At 37.2% G+C, this 17,370-nt stretch overlaps 2 protein-coding genes across 3 annotated transcripts; both read right to left on the minus strand.

The window, feature by feature from the left end:
- Positions 1–3,137: 3,137 nt before the first annotated feature.
- On the minus strand, positions 3,138–6,101 carry hoxa2b (homeobox A2b). Of its 2 annotated transcripts, XM_077209170.1 has the most exons (3): positions 5,941–6,101; positions 4,712–4,910; positions 3,138–4,123 (listed from the first exon to the last, which is right to left on the minus strand). In XM_077209170.1, exons 2-3 carry the CDS (start codon positions 4,797–4,799, stop codon positions 3,393–3,395), a joined length of 819 nt encoding a protein of 272 aa, XP_077065285.1. In that variant the 5' UTR covers positions 4,800–4,910; positions 5,941–6,101; the 3' UTR covers positions 3,138–3,392. The 2 variants fall into 2 exon arrangements, with proteins under 2 accessions (XP_077065285.1, XP_077065284.1); XM_077209169.1 differs by lacking the exon at positions 5,941–6,101 and having other exon boundaries at positions 4,712–5,190.
- A 7,231-nt stretch (positions 6,102–13,332) lies between these two features.
- hoxa9b (homeobox A9b) lies at positions 13,333–15,433 on the minus strand. Its single transcript, XM_077204888.1, has 2 exons — positions 14,827–15,433; positions 13,333–14,124 (listed from the first exon to the last, which is right to left on the minus strand). The coding sequence occupies exons 1-2, from the start codon at positions 15,353–15,355 to the stop codon at positions 13,886–13,888; spliced, it is 768 nt and encodes a 255-aa protein (XP_077061003.1). The 5' UTR covers positions 15,356–15,433; the 3' UTR covers positions 13,333–13,885.
- Positions 15,434–17,370: the final 1,937 nt, after the last annotated feature.

A 17,370-nucleotide genomic window follows, 5' to 3' on the forward strand; every position in this document is an offset into this window, starting at 1 on the left:
TCTATGTGTGTCTTGCTGTTTATATTTGGTGGTTCTGCTTTAATTTTGCCCCACCCTCAGAATATCTGCATGAAGCACACCTGCAAAGGAATGACAAAAGGGACCACCAAGCTTAAATGCACGTTTCCATGGAAACCAGCTGAAGGCTGAGTGCACTGACTTTAAATGCCTGCATAGACATTACAGCCTGAGTCAGTAGACTAGCAGTGCACGGGCCTTTCCTCTTTAGGCATTAGCTGTCGGGACCGGAATTGTACTTCACACAGATGGTTCATCGTTCGTGGGATGATGGGATGACCAAAAATATGTCAGGCTCCCTAACCAAAGCCATAAACTTAGGCTGCAAAACACTTGAGAAAATAACATCATCGCAGGAGCCTCAAACTGCATGTACATATGCATGTTGAATGGTTTCACATTGCATTAAGAAACATTTGATTGTTCAGTTTGGGTGGGATCATGAAAATGGTGTGACTGTCAAACTTTATGCCAGTTTTTAATAAGTAAATAGCAGGTAATTATACTTATTGTCCTTGCGATACCATGTTTTAACATATGTATCTCTCTGCAGTGATAAGCAGTCCAGTGGGGGCTCATGTGAGTGATTGTGATGCATAGGTATACTATAGAAAGGCAAATTTGGTTTATCCAGCATTCTATTTTACAATCTCAGCACTGAATCTGGGGTTCTCAAAATAGTTGTGAAAGAGCTGACGTCCAAATCCTACATACATTTCATATATTTCAAATATTATGTACAAAGTTTTCTCAAGGAGAGGGTTACAATGACATTTTATAAGCAACACTTTTTTTTATTCAGTGCATTTTTTCTGTAATTTTTTTTTTCATGATTTGTTATCACATTATTATTTTTTGTCAAATCAACTCAATAACTTAGGCTATGTGGTTCAGATAACAATATTTTTTAATTTATGTTGATTAAACCTATCTCCATTGTATTAACTCAATTGTTTTATTTAAATGAATTCAAAATTTTAAGGCATTCAGGTTACTTACTTTTTAAGTTAAACCAACAACAATTATTTTACAGTAGTGTAGCAGTGTCTGAATGACTAATATCAAAGAATATAAATAGCTTAATAAAAATGTAAAAAAAAAAAAAAAAAAAGCCTAGCATTTATTCTAAGCTCTTCCCTGCATACAAAAAAAATAACCTCTCCTGGGTAGCTAGCTGGATTTGGATCACTTCTCTGTGGCAAATCCTAACTCAGTCTTTAACCTAGTTAAAGAATGCCGATCACGTGGTTTCGTCAAAGGACGTCAGTCAAACTATTTGTTCAGGCTCGATTTGGCGCTAAGCCCGTATAGTGCTCCGAACAAGTTTCTTTAGCCTACACATATCTTTGTGTATGATTAAACTTTTTAAATATTAGTTTAGAGATAATAATATTCATTTATTAAACCAACTGGAAGATTGGAGGATTTGAAACCTATACTTTGATCACATCTGAAAAGGCCTCAGACCATGCTTGTGGTCATAATAAACATGTGCCGATAGGTCTACCATGGAGATAGTATCAGTCTGTCCTGTGTAGTAACTTAGCCAGACCTTATACTACGACTCGGGTCATTCTGCGTCTCTAACAAATCCCTATTGCGATCTGAGCTGTAAACTGCTAGGCCTCATTTCCATTTCAACACTTACGCTGCGATTGCAACGTGGCGTCGGATGTTTGGAAATATTCCCCAAAGCTAGATTTCACTGAACACTCTTCTCGAGGAACCACTGATTTCGTCTCATAGCCTATAAATTGAGTTTTGTATTGGTATCTTCTCAATCGAATTTCCTACAGGACTGGGACTTGCACTTAATCGTGTAGGCCTGTAGCCTATATTAAAAATGACTTGAGTCACCCTTATTATTAAACAGGAGACATCAGCCACGGATAAGAACTAATCGTGGTTAAACTGCTTTTTTTTTTTTTTTTTTATAAATTAGACTACCTAAATGTGTCCGTTAAGCTATAGAACCATAATTGACAGTCTTTTTATTGTGCAAAAAGTAAAAAGCATTTGCCAAGATCTCCCCTTGTCGATAAAGATTAAAATAGAATTATTTTAAGGCTGTAACAACGAGCGGATATCAATAGAATTAGTCCAAGAGGACACATAGGCCTCTATAGAGTTCACAGAGGGCCGAAGCATTCAAATGAGATCATTTATCAGCTCTTTATTCAGATTTGGAGTTAAAAAGTATAATATTAATAAAACACGAGCAGACCTAAGTCTTAGTTTATCCTATTGTCAGATCATTCCTTACGGCGTTGCCTATGTGTAAAACCATAGTTTTTTGTTGTTGTTGTTGATAACTCTAGTTATTAGCTGCATTGGTCTGATTTGGGACACAGTTAGCCTACATTAATCACATCCCATATACAATGTATATAAATAAATAAATAAATCTTATAAATTATATAAGCTAAATCATTATTTTTTTTTAATGTGGTTTGACTGTTGAAATCCGTTCTCATTCTCAGCGGCGGATTGAATTACGCAGAGTGCTGCCTCAACACCAACCCCCTGTCGAAGGTTTAATAGGCAATAAAATTTAATAGCTGAACTCCAAAACGTTATAGCTCTTAGCCAGGAGATTCCCTGTGTCGTCAGATACAGTAGAGGGCTTATTTGTGTACGCAGCATCAAAAACATCAGTCTCTTTCTGGGTGTATTCTGATTTAGTCTACAAATTTGATAACATCTAAAACATCCCATTGGGTTAAATTTATACAGTTAAAAATCTAAAATTATCGCCAACTACGCAACTGGGAAATTAGCATAGATTAATAAAAAAAAGAATGTAGCTCGCAATTAACTGCGTGTTAATTTTGCGCACTAATAGTTTCCAAGATTACATATATTAGTTTTGATTAGCGGTTCTAAACTTAGCGTACATTTGGCATCGTTATCCTTATAAATCCTCTAAATTTGTCCCTCGAAAAATTATGATAAATCCATTAATCTTCCACAGGTACATAGCTTACACAAAACTTTATCATAATACATCAGCAAAATAGTTAATAGTGATAATATAGGAATACTTTGAATCTTACTTCATGTTTAATAAAAAAAACTGTTATTTCTTAATCAGAATAATGAATAAATAAATAACACCGCTGTTATTTTCAATAACAAGTACAAATTTATTCTATGAAAATATGGCGCTTTGCCGGCGAGCGATACAAAAATAAAACGTGAAAAATATCACTTTTTTTCCTGCCATATTTTCTCTGTACACAAAAATGATCACTCGATTATTGAAAAACTTACCTCATTGATTAATGGTCTAGGCCTATATTTAAAGTCACAATTAAATACACAGACCATCAATGTGAGAAAATATTGGCGTCCCTATAATGAAACTTCAGTTAGAGTTAGTAGCTCAAGTGTTGCAGGTCGATTGTTGTAAGCGTCTCAGAGAAGAAATCAAAGGCCTCCGTTGATAAACCAATGGGGCTGTCTACAGATTCTGACAAACTTGGGGACACGGCATCTGAGAGGTGTAAGCATGAATCGTTGGAGAAAACGTTGAAGTCCTGTAAAGAGACGTCCAGGGCCGAGGGACTGCCATTGTCCTGAGCAGATGCACAATCCGGGGCCATTGTTGAGCCGCAGATAGGAACAGTGGGTGACGGGTTGGGAAAATGTTTCAGATGTTTGTCATTGCTACCTAAAGGAGAGACAGTTGCGCTTTGGGAATCACTATTGTGTCCATTCTGTGTCTGTTGTGAAGTTAAGGTATTCTGCTGAAATGGATAACCCTCTCTTTCCAAAAGCGCCCCTGATACATTGTTTGCCACTTGTTCGAAGAAAGATTTCCCATCACCCCGTCCGCCTGCCTCCTCCAAGCTCGGTGGTTTTCCATCGCCGTTGTGGTTTTCTTTACACTGCGTTTGCCGTTTGTGTTTCATTCTCCGGTTTTGAAACCAAACTTTGACTTGCCGCTCGGTGAGATCCAGCAGAGCTGCGATTTCCACGCGCCTTGGTCGGCAGAGATACTTGTTGAAGTGGAACTCCTTCTCCAGCTCCAGCAGCTGAGTGTTGGTGTACGCCGTTCTGAGTCGGCGAGTTGCCCCACTGCCACCATCAGAAATCTCGGGCGAGCCTATGAAGGGATTATAGCATTATACATTATTGATAAGCCACTAATTATAACTCTTGATTTTTTACAACGGCGCTGTGGGGCTTAAAGCTGACCCCACATACTTGTCAAATATATTGCGTTTCTCAGGGAGCATAAATTGTTTGTGGGAATGGAGCCACGCGGCACTTGAATAATTTGTGTCCTCATCCCCTATGCCAGAATATACTGATGTGTCTGGTGTGAGTGCGGAGAGGTCCGAGTGAAGATTAATGAACACGCCAGCTGCCGAGTTGAGTAATGGCAATCTATCATTCTTCATTACTGTCAAATATTAAAATTCATGCCCTGCACTACAAGTAGCTAACACGCAGTTTAGGAGTTGTCCAGAACAGATTCTCCAACATCCAAAAACTAACAAAAGAAACTTTAAGGTATTAACTTGTTCGCATTCAGTTCACATGACCCGTGAGGATAACAAACTATCATGCACCTTCACCAGCATGGCCTAGCCTAACACGGCAACTACAAATAATAATACTGATAATAAAAACAATTGCATTTCGTTTGCAATGAACTGTAACACGATAAAATTGCATGAAATTCAAATACCTTGAGGGGAGAAGTATAGTGGACCGGGGTCGGTGGTTGTTGCTGTCGAAGTTGTCTGGTTTTTCTTGGATGCCTTTTTCTCCTTCATCCAAGGGTACTCTGGGGGTAAGGATGCGGCAGGCAGCGGGCATGAGCCATTAGGGTTCTGCTTGGGCCGGCTGTGGCGAGGGTGGCTGCCGGGGTTCAGGCTTGGAATGGTCTGCTCAAAAGGAGGAGGAATCAGTGTCGAGTGTGAAAGCGTCGAGCTCTTGATTGATGAACTTTGAAATGCATCACCGACAGGGGGAAAAGATGTCAGGCACTCAGCGAGCGACGGCTGACTATTGATAAAACCCGTCTCTCGCTCGAATTCGTAATTCATCTCCTCCAAGTCTTGCAAATTCGCCGCTCACAAATTTGTGACCCAAGGAAGATATAATGAAATATCGTGCCGGGTTAAAAAAAAAAACTATTTTGCTGATTACGGCCGTATGGGGACCACGGTGCCATTAAACTATTGCTTTCATGGAGACAAGGTTGAAATTGGACCGTATTGCTTGTCACATGATTACCTCTGTCCAATGACAATTTGGGGTTTAATCAAAAGAAGCCACTGTCTGTGTGATTGATCGAAAAAAGTCCGAGAGGAACGCCTCACTCTCTGGGACGGGCTAGTTTATTTACGCATTTATGGTCAGTTTGCCCACTGCTCCGTAGACGATAAGTATAGCCAGTACCTGAAACAGAGTGACAGTCTGATGTTTTTCCCTTATTTTTTGACCTGCCCTCGGCTGAAGATCCCTCAACACAGCAACTGAACACATAAAACACACCAATAGCCACGAACGACGAAACCCATTAATCCTGAGTCTGGGTTTTTACTACTTTCTTAGAGAATGCGCGCTCTCGTTAGTGAATGCACGAGCAAACGCGCGCGAGAAAGTACGCGCGCACACAGCGCGCGCAGACACATTCTTTGAAAGCCCTGATGTGCCCGCGTGTTTACACGCGCACTGACATTACGCTAGCATTAGTGTTGTTTTAGTTTGAGACATTGTAGCCTAGTTATTTTTAAATAAGTGAACTTATAATACAACATAAATTCCGATTTTTTTATTACATTCTTCTACTAGTAGGGCATTTCACATCGTTGATATTCAATGCATAATTTCTGAAATATTTGATAATACATTCAGTTGAAAAAGAATACATTTTGTCGTATGTAAATAATAATACACAATGCATTTTACCTGAATTGAGCTCCATAATTTTTTTAAACGGTGCTAAATCGTCTAACAGGAAACACATCGCTACACAGCAATGTTATTATTCATGTAAAATAAAAGTGTAAATCCACTTTTCTTTTCGTTCAAGAATGTCTCTTCTATGTTGCCCTCAGAAGTCTTTAGCTAAGTAGGTGTAGGCCTCGAGCACTTTATTGCTTATATTCCAAACAAAGAGCCCTGGAAGCCTGCACGCTATCAATCTTACACGCCAAAAGGTCTGACAGCTTAGTGCCCTAAGAACACATTTAAACCATCTAACACTCCCTTAGATCATATGTGGCCAGGAAGAAGAGAACAACGTAGTACTGACGGTTGAGACTTTCTCCATTTTATAAATTAAAATGACTAAAGTGATATTTTCCGATTAAAGGATTGGCCTTGGTCATTATTTCATACCGGATGTGCTTCGAATGGACCAGCGTTATTTCGGACCTAAAATCGTTTGTTTTTAGATTTTCGTTTCTGGAAAGCAAGCCTTTATCGAAGGGTTGGGAATGAATAGGATTAAATATTGATTTTAAGAGAAAAAAACGTGTGTTTTTGCAGCTACACAGGAGCTATTGTGTGTAGAGGAACGTGGGTGTCGGCATTCTTCAAAAATACCCACTCCTTCCTACACATTTCCAACACGAACGAAAAATCTACATCGTTTCCCACGAGATGAACATCGAGATCTATCAAGGATGTATCTTTATGGATACTGTTAAATGTAAAATTAATTATATGTTAATTGTCTGTTGAAATATTAAATCATATTTACATTGCATTGTGTTTATTCTAATTAGATAGGCCTGACAGAAAGGATATGTGAGTATATCAAATTAAATTGCAGTGCTTTAAATGAAGCATATTTTTGTTTTTGCAAATTGGCAATCGAACTGTAAATTTCATGTGTATTTGCAAATGTTTTAATGCATGTAAATTAATGCTAAATGTATTTGAATGTATATGCTTATTATCGGAAAGGCGTTTTAATATTTGTCAAATTCGAATTTAATTCCAATATTTTATCAGACTCTTTCCTACACAATCTTTGTTGGATTGAGGTTGGATTGGATTGAGTAAAATTCTCAATGTCGAGATAATGTTGTTGACTATGTGATTTACCTTAATTCAAAATAATGTAGCCTATAAAATAAATGCTTCAGTGTGTGTAATTAAATAATAACATTTCGACATTTTAATTCACGTTCATGACTGGCAAATAAAATATTAATAAGAAACAGTTATGTTTGTTGCGTTTTAAAGCCGGTTTTTCTAAAAGGGCAAACCAGCGTATTTATTAAAATAACTGTTATCATTTTAAATGCGATATTGAATAATTGTTTGATTATCTGGCAGTTTGCATGATTTTCGTCCACGTGCTGAGTAGTTGTTCCAGCACCATTCTTTTTGGATGCGTCTGGCACGATGGACAGCCTCGCTGACCGTCTGTTAGACTAAATAATGAATGCTGACGGTCATAAAACACAAGTTGAGAGTGAAAACTTGGCTCATTGGATCAGCAAACGAATTAAGCGTTCAACGTGTGACATTCAAAGCTAATGCATTAATAGATTCAGTGAATAAAATATATTTACGCATTCCAATATGTTACCATTATAATGGTTAAATATTGAAATGCGTAAATACATTATATATATATATATATATATATATATATATATATATATATATATATATATATATATATATATATATATACTATATTGTCATTATTATTCATGTGTTTACATTGTAAAACCTGTTTTTTTTTTCTTCAAAATAATATAAAATGAGTTTTATTTTTTCATTGGTAATTTCATTTATTTTTTGTACATGCAATTAAATGTTTTCTTCTTGGGTTTATATTGTCTATTTAAGCGAATTAATTCGTTTCATAAATCACCATAACTCTTTATGGTGATTTATGTAGATTCGGAGGCCTGCTTAATAACAGATATATCGGAATGATGAACGGAGTTAAGGTAAATAAAACTGCATTATAATACAGGCCTATTTCTGAATATAATTATGACAGTAGGCCATGTGAATGAGACATGGTCAGCTGAATGGACTTTATCTCTGCTGCATCGGTCCAACCACATTTCCAAATCTTTACGCTTCTGTAAAAGCAGGGTTTGATCCGTCTGTATCCTTCTCAGTGAGCTTTGTAAATTAGTGCGAGTGAGGCGTATATGGGGTGTTTATGATGTCTGCGAAGGCAGTAGCTCTGGCAACAGTGGCGTTTGATGGATGACCCTCTACCCACACACATTGCACTCGGTCGTAAACGAGCTCCAAGCTTCTATTGTTGTGCTAGAGGTGTATGTCATTTCCGGGCATATGCACTATTCCCCTGCCCGAAAAGAGAATTATGCAGTTTTATTTAGGATATGACGTTGTGAGAGCTAGTGCACCATGAAGATTAGATCCTTTGACTTGCCGGCGTTAACAAAAATGTAACAATTTTGTTAGAACTTCTTGATGCTAAAACAAGACAATAAAGCAGGGTAACTTTGTAAGCCAACATATAGGGTTTTGTAAATTATTAGACTATATCTTGGGGGCTTCTTTTCATCAATACTTTTACGAACAAAATTTAGGAGACTAAATGCATATCGTTTTACAACCCGATCTCATGAAATTCGTCTCTATAGCGATTTACGTGTGTATCTGACACCTCTTTTACCTGCCTGGAAAGCTGTGGGTTAGTTGATAGTAAATGATTAGGTTAATGTGATCCAATGAAACAAAAGCTAGAATAACGATGACCATATCACTGGCTAATCCTGTCTGATCCTTGTCGGAACGTCATGAGTTTCTTGCATCAGGAAACGAAAATGCCTTCTCGTATGCAAAGGTATTAGCATATAATGGAGTAGCAACAACAAGCAATTGTTGTAAATGTTTTGGAAAATAACATTTTATGTCTTCAGTAGGCTACTCGTAGGGACGCATGAAATAGATTGGTCAATAATGCCACATTTGTTATAGGATATTGTAGGCCAATGATATTTTACAATTAATGATTAGCCTTCATTGTTTTAGTATTGATTGCCTGAAACAATCAGAAGTAAATTTTACATTCAGCATCAATTTTAAAAAATCTTTTATTTTTAGATTATTAGGCTATCAGTTTTCCTAAACAATAGCGTGTAGGTCTAGGCTATATAGGATCAGTGGAGGCTCAACATTGCCCTCTTTCTGCTAACTGCCCTGTTTCTATTAACGCGTAAAGCTAGTTTTCTCTGCAACGTATATTACCTTTGACGAGTTACTTCTAATGTTTATTCTAATGTTTAATGCAGTTATATGACATGACTTTATCTTTAATTCATCACTATGAGGCTGAGTATGAATATTTTTGAAAACCAAAGTCAGAATAAAATAATAATTTAGAAGATGACGTGCCATTTTTATGTTTCGATATTCGCTGTATAGCCTACTTTCGTGTTAGTTATATTATTTCTTTAAGGCATTGGCGAAAGTTCCAGCCTTAGTTGTTGGGTTTTCGTAAAGATGCACTTGAGTTTTAATGAGTAGGCCTAACTGTAGCGATTTATGTTCTGGTTCGGGAAACCGGCGTTACATTATCGTCTACCGTATGACGTTAGTTAAGATGATCCAAAATGCGTGTGTTGTAGGCTTGTTGCATCACCGGGAAATCCAGCTCACAGCAACAAAATATCTTCATTATCTTTACATATTGCTTCCGATATATGTGACATAACTAGCTATAGACAGCTAGCAACGTGATACGAAAATGGATTTTACTCTTTTTAGTGAAAGAGGAAAATGACTAAACAACTGTCTAGTTTCCTGAAACACTGGGATAAGTGGGACCGAAGTTCGTAAGTGCTACTTTATCACTTCGGCCTTTCCCAAATGCGTCGTTAGTCTATTTAGCCTATAGGCTACCGGCTACCACATAGAAACGCTCGTGGATTAACAAGGGGCCCCAGACCACTCATAAGACCGCAAGGTGCTGCTTCTTAAATAGCTCTCCCCCTTCACCTTGATCTACAACACAGTATAAACAATATGCAAGCGTAGTAAATGTTAAAATTAAACCATCAATTACTTTTTAAATGATACCCTGAAATGTGTAAGTGCACTGAAATCTGCACCTGTCATGTAATCTGAACATTTGAAATATATGCATAGGTCGTGTAGCCAACAGATTTCTACTAAAATGTTAATTTATTCTTGCATATATTTAAGAAATGAACATGTCACGTTTTGAGGTTTTAGCAGCTTATGCAGTGTCTCTGTCTACCTGGTGAACTTACTCTCCTTCTCTTAAACTTAAGGGGTTGTTCGCCCAAAAATATGAGTCCTTAGGTCATACAATAAACATTAATGGGTCCAGTGTTGTTTGAACTAAAATGTTCAGTAGCACTTTTTCCCGTACATGTACTTATAGTAATTGCAATTCTTGGAAATAATATCTGCTAACACTGAACCTAACCTTAACCCATGTTAAGTTATGTTACCAGTATTTTAAGTACACTGTAAGTGCATATACTGTAAAACAAAGTGCAACCAAATTTTCTTCTGAAAGAAAGTCATACAGGTTTGGAATGACATGAGGGTGAGTAAATGATGACATTATTTTAATTTGTGGGTGATCCCTTATGCTTTAACCCCAACCTGACACTCTACCTCCTCTTAGAGCAGTCCGACCCACGCTCCCATCAGCAAGCCCACCTTAGTGTGTTGTGCATGATTACAACTAATAAGGTACAAAGGTCAAAGCTACAAAGTGTATCCTTGCTTAAGTACACTCCAACACATTCTAGCACTTTCTCATTTTCCATTTGGCTACAAATCCATTTGGATACTTACAACATCCAGTACACCCCTCTGGTCTCTGTTTAGCACTTTGGGACTTTGTTTTCAAGTTCAACTTAATAAAATTAGGTGATGGTTTGAATTGCAGGTTGTTGTCCTATATTGACTCATATTGGGTTCCCTATAGAACCTTTCAATTAAAAGTTCTTAAAATAACCATTTTTTCTTAGTGTGAAGAACATTTCTTATGTAAATAACCTTTTTCCATTATATACTCTCTTATAGATTGGCATCTGGTTCCAAGAAGAACCTGTAACATCCATGGAACCTTTCCATGGACATATAAGGTTTTTTTATAGTGGAAAAAGGTTCTGTCACACTAATATATTTTTTTAAAGAACTGTCCCTTGAAAGGTTTGTTGGGGAACCCAAAATAGTTTTTCTATGGCATCACTGTGAAAACTTTCTTTTGAAGCCTTTATTTTTAAAAGTGTAAAGAACCTTTTGTCCATTGGAAAGGTTCCATGGATGGTGTAAGGTTTTTCATGGAACCATAGATAGCAATAAAAAAAAAAATCCAGATTTATTGGTGAAACGGAGGGAAACTACATGGTGGGAGGTCATGTTTGTACTAGTATATAACGTTATAGGGGTTAGCGTTCAAGAGAATTCAAATAATTTTCCAAACATCAATCCGTGATGTACGGTTTAATGGTTGATGTAAAAAAAAAAAAAGTTATGTAAATCAAAAGGTATCAGCATATAAAATTAGATGCACGTAATATGGGTTCTAAATGAAGCATTTGCAATATTACCATCATCAGTTTAACTTTAACTAAGTCTTGCACGGCTCAAAATTAAATTGCATTATGGCTCAAAACTAAATTTTATGAGAATTCAATCTGACTTTTTCCACAGGGCTTTTAACCAAAAAAAAAAAAAATATTGTTTTGAACCTTAATGGATAGTTGTTGAAATATTTCCATCAATAGGTCTTGTTCCAAATTATTACCCCCCTTGTTGATGTCAGTACTTGGTTGCCTAATCCTAACCCCTCCCCCACAACTAATCCTAAACTTACCTATGCTAAGGGGGTAATAATTTGGCGCGGGTCGAAATTCGGCACAACACCGACCCTTGTTAAATTAGTTGCTGTACTGCAGTGCAGAATCCGTTTTGACACTTGGTATTTTGAAACAAACCGCTGTCGCCACCTGCTGGATACTAACGATAGTGGCTCATTTAATGGTAGTGGTGGCTCAGTTGGCCAGTGTGTTTGTTAAAATGCAATATAATGTTTCCCAATTCTGATCATGGAGGCCCCACAGCACCGCCCAATTTTGGTGTCTCACTCATCAGACACACCAAATATAGATCATGAAGCACTTTATTAATGAGCTGATTCACTGATGGATCAGGTGTTAAAAAAGGGAGCACCTTTACCAAAACGGAAATATTTAGAATTCCTATAGTCATACCATTAAACAAAAACGAGTCCACCTTTATAATTCATATTTAAGGCTTCAAAAACAGAACAATAGTTCATAAAAAGTAAACAAATTAAATAAATCAAGTTAAAAAAAAAAGAAAAATGTCGGCTTTGCTTACGTTTAAATTACCAAAATAGCAAAGATTCTGGACACAGCAAGAAAAAGTAGCTACAAAGCGTCAATAGTTTTGTTTCCGCAACAAATGGGTGATCAGTTCTGCAACGTTTTAATTGTTGCTGAGGAGTAATAAAGTAATTAGCAGAGAAAAAACAGACAGTGTGGCTGAGCCCCATTTTACGATGTTGTCTGGGTTAGAGCCTTTGAAGATCTGCAAGAAAGGTAGCCTAGCCTATCGTTTTTTTTGTTTGTTTTTTTGCTTTCGGTTTTCCTTCATTTTGTGTTTATTTATTAATAATAATGGCCTAATATTATTAAGAATAAAATAAAAAGTAATACAAATAAAACTTTAAATGAATAAAACACATACAAAATTTTATAAACTATATCCCATGTAATTGTATTGACACGCCTACAAAAAGTAGTTCCGCCCTCAATCGCTTTGCACCCCATAAACAGTTAAGACTGTGATTGTGGTTTACTGCCGCACGGCCACTAATATCGCTTGCAGGGGCGAGGCACAAATAGAATGAGCAGGCCTGTCTACGAGCATCAAACTAAGCTTTATTTATTCGGATAAACGGCATTCTGGTCGTTAACAGGACACTAAACAGTGGGTTGCAAGATAACGGGAGAATAAGCGCGCGCATGAGAAGTGTAAAACTGTTTGGAGGGTGGTAAAATATTCCTCGAGTAAAAATAGCACGGGATTTCAGTCATTGTCAACCTCGTTCAGGGACAATTTATTATTGTTGAGTCCTTCATGATTCTGGAATTTTATGTGCTGTATGGCACACAAACACTCGACTGCAATTAATAGTTACAAGTGCACTATCGATGCAGATTTGCATTTCATTAGCAATTATTGTAACCAATGAAACCCAAGAAAAAGTATTTTTTTCGAATAGACCTTTGGTATAGAGAGTCTTATAAGAAATATACTATTTATCAGAAATGTATTTATTTTGTACACATTTAATTCGAAAAGAACTAACACTTGATTTGAGGTATTGGCGTATGCGATTTGCACATATGACATTAAAAGCACGTAAATGTTACAAAATTCACTGAAATATTACAAAGACGAACAACACAACATAAATTAATTCATCTTAATACATAGGTAGTTCAAATACATCTAGGTAGTCACATTAAACATTGATACATTACGCTACACTTTATTTTTGAATAAAAAAAAATAGTCATGCATATCATCAGCATTTCATATCGCAGAAACTATTTCCCTGAAATCATGAACTGGTATAGGCTAGGCTACTTTAAAAAAATGAACATATTTAAAATATACACAATGCAAAATGCTAAACTTACAACAAGCAGAACAAATAAGAGAACTATCACCAACAAGCTGTATACAAAGACACAATCATATATATACAAGCTCAGATCAAAGGTTTGTGCAATCTAACATTACAAAATCTTGGCTATCAATAATAATCTACTGTGGTTGTGCATGAGGGAAAAGACAGGCTAATTCTCATCTGCAGTGCGCATTTACAGCTTTCCATTTTTTAAATGTCTTTTGGACGATCTTTATTGCACTTCTTCATCTTCATCCTACGGTTTTGGAACCAAATTTTGACTTGTCTCTCGGTGAGATTTAGGAGTCTTGCCACTTCATATCTACGGTCGCGTGAGAGGTACATATTAAACAGAAATTCTTTCTCCAGCTCGAGAGTTTGATGCTTAGTGTATGGACAGCGCTTTTTCCTAGTGGACTTCGCGTACAGCCAGTTGGACGCAGGGTTATCTGCAAGAAGGGTCGGAGAGAGAGAGCTAGTCATGTTGCCACTTGAAAAATACTGCGGCCATTTTATGGCCAGCGCGCGAGCAGAAAGAACAGTCTAAAATAAAGGCTATAGACTAGCATTTTTTATATGCTGAGAAATTGGAAAGCATTATCATGGATTAAATGTTTCCGGCCTGCGGGTATATTATATGATCGAAAATTTTATGTGCAAGCTATAATTTTCTTCCCACTGACAGTTTTTGACATCCTTGAATGAAGGGTAACAAGGGCCTTACTGTCTGTTAGAAGAAGAACATTTACTATACAATTTAATCCAATGTATTGTGTCTAAAACCACACTCTAAATTTAGGGCAGCACTTCAAATAATTCTTGAAAATATGCCATGCAGTGCTCTATATTAATGCAAATATGTGGTTTTTAATTACTGGACACTTTCCATTGAAACAGGCATGCTGTCAAATGCAAATGCAGATTATTGCCACCCACAGAACAAAAAGAAAAAAGAAAGGGCTAGAAGACCTTTAGCTTTAGGCCTATTTACTAGAAAATGCTGGATAGCTGATATATGAATGCATAACTACAATCTACAATAGATCTCTTCTCTCATTACATATCAAATCGACTCCTATTGGATTTATCTGTTTGAGTAGCCACAAATTACGCCTGTTCATATCAAAAAACATTCTGATATTTGCACTTACTTGGGTCTATATCTAGCTTCTTCTCTGCTGGAGTTTTGTCATCCTGTGATCCGTTGGAAACCGCATCGTCAGGTACCTTCCTCTCTGCTTGGCTCGTATTGTTGTCAGTCTCGGCCACAAGCAGTGTATGCGTGGTGCACTCACCACTCCCAACCAGTGGTTCTAGTTTTATATCATGGTGCGTATCTGTGGATAATCCCGTGAAAGGAAGGGCAGGAAGCGGTTCTAGCGCCCAGGAACGTACGGATGCTCCATCGGGTTCTCCTGTTGAACATGGGTGATGAATGTACGGGTGGTAGGCGATAGATGCGCCTGGGGGCTGCACTGGCACGGGACCCCACGACGCACCGAAAATGGACGATTTGGCCTGGAAAGTGTACGGCTCCTGTTCGCCATATTCAAGTAGCGTCAGTTCGCGAGGCTGCTGCTGGACCAAGGGTCCAGATGAGAACCTCGGTGCCAAATGATCGTCATTCTCGTGTGGAATGTGTGAGTCAGCGTAGTAACTCAGTGTCCCCAATGTCGACATAACAAAAACCAAGCAAAGAGAGAGCCGCCGGACGGATACACCCACAATGAAACTGCCACAAAAGCAGAATCCGTTGAAATCAAGTAACTAACTACTTGACTTCGCGGTGAACTACAGACCTCTGATAAGTTGAATCACTGCAGAGATTGGATTGGATGTGCTAGACACGTGACTGTGGGAGATAAAGGGGAAAGCCTAGCCAGTACGCACGGTTAAATGGCCTCCATTTTACAAGTCATATTTTTAATGGTATAGCCATATGCTTTTATGAAGGTGGATTTGCTTTTATTCATGTTGTTAAACTTCAGCATCTAATAACCGAGCGTAACAAAAATGGTTATTTGAGACGCGTCGTTGTAAGTTCGTAGCCTATCCAAATTTTAATGGAGTGGACCCAATGTTTGCAATAATAAAATAAATCCCTAAACGCCTTAATACATTGTCATATCAATAGCTTAATCACTGACGTCCAGTTCAACATCAATCTTGTTTTAGACAAAACATGTTTATTTTTCACAAATTCTGCAGACAAATCTATGATGAATACACGTATTCCGCAATGCCTAGTCGAGCACAAGAAGACATAAAATAGTTCAGACATAAAAACGATCTTTACGTGAGCCGTATGTATACTTTATATGGCAATAAGTGCCACTTGGATGGTTGAGATATGACCTGCTAAGTGACCAGTCATTCAGTAACGCGCGCGCAAACCTTAAGTCTTCTCCTCAGCAAGGCACACTGCACACAAGTTAAACTAAATCTGAACGCGAACGACTGATTGTGAATTAAATCTAACTGAGCAAAAAAACCCAATAGGGCTACAAAAACGTGATCAGATGCTACTTCTACAAAATAGACTTAGGCTATGTTTAAAATTAAGCTTTACTCATCAAATTAAAATCTTACAACAGCTGTGAAATATTTAAATGAAGAGATTAAAACGGTGCTAATAAATAAATTAATAAATGGTATTGGTCAACCATGCAAAAACCGATTCAATCATGATTTTTTTTATCATCTATCACAATATTATGGAACAATCACAATTTTGTTGTGATAGGCTACTGTTCTTGTATTCGTTATTAAGATAATATATAGAACAGAAAATATTTGTTTTACAATATCCCACACTGTAAAAAAATTATTAATAAGTTATGACGACATATTTTTTTACATTGCTTTAACTAATCAAAATAAGTTTAGCAATTTTCAACGTTTTTAGGTTATAAAGGAATCAACTCAATTTTTAAAGTCAGTTTAGTGTAAGTTGAAATGACTTACACATCCAAGTTGTTTGTAGGTTACTTACATTTTAGGCAGCAAAATTTTGGCTACATTCAGTGAAATAGTGACTTGTATTGTAAAATTGTAAATATATTCGTATAGTTGCAGTGGTTAAATTTAAGCGTAAACGTACCATCGTTGGACAGCATATGTTATAATCGCTCAGAATATAAACAATAGCATGGTGTTTGAAAATCAGAAAAGTTATTTAACGTAAACTGACTATATGCAGTGTTGTTCTAATGGGAAATAGTTTCATTTAATGCTGATAACAGTCAAATCTTTTTTAGCCTTATCCTTGAAAACATTGACAATAGAGGACAACCATTGGCGACCAGGAGCAAATTCTCATCCTCTGGTCAATGAGCATTGCTGTGATCTTGTCCTCGGAAGAGTGGATCTCTGGGCACTTCAACAGACTCTGTTTATAACAGGGGCTATTACTCTGTTTTTCTTCGGGTTGTAACTTGGCTGTCTGGCCTGAATATGGCCAATAAAGCCTTTGTGTTTTTTTCCCTCCGGCCCAGCAGACGCATCCGGCAATGTGGGCGTGCTCTCAGTCTCCGATGCGCACGCGGCTTTGGCCAAAGTGCATTGATCGTAACCGAGGCCTTGCTATCTACACCTGCACACACACATTTGCTTTTTATACTGATATAAAGATTTCAGTTCAACAGTGCAGTTCACGCATTCAAATAACGTCGTTAATATATAACATGCTTTTGAGA

The sequence above is a fragment of the Siphateles boraxobius genome, unplaced genomic scaffold, assembly GCF_051911475.1.
Source record: "Siphateles boraxobius isolate OS27281-9 unplaced genomic scaffold, OSU_SipBor_1 12, whole genome shotgun sequence".
Lineage (NCBI taxonomy): Eukaryota > Metazoa > Chordata > Actinopteri > Cypriniformes > Leuciscidae > Siphateles > Siphateles boraxobius.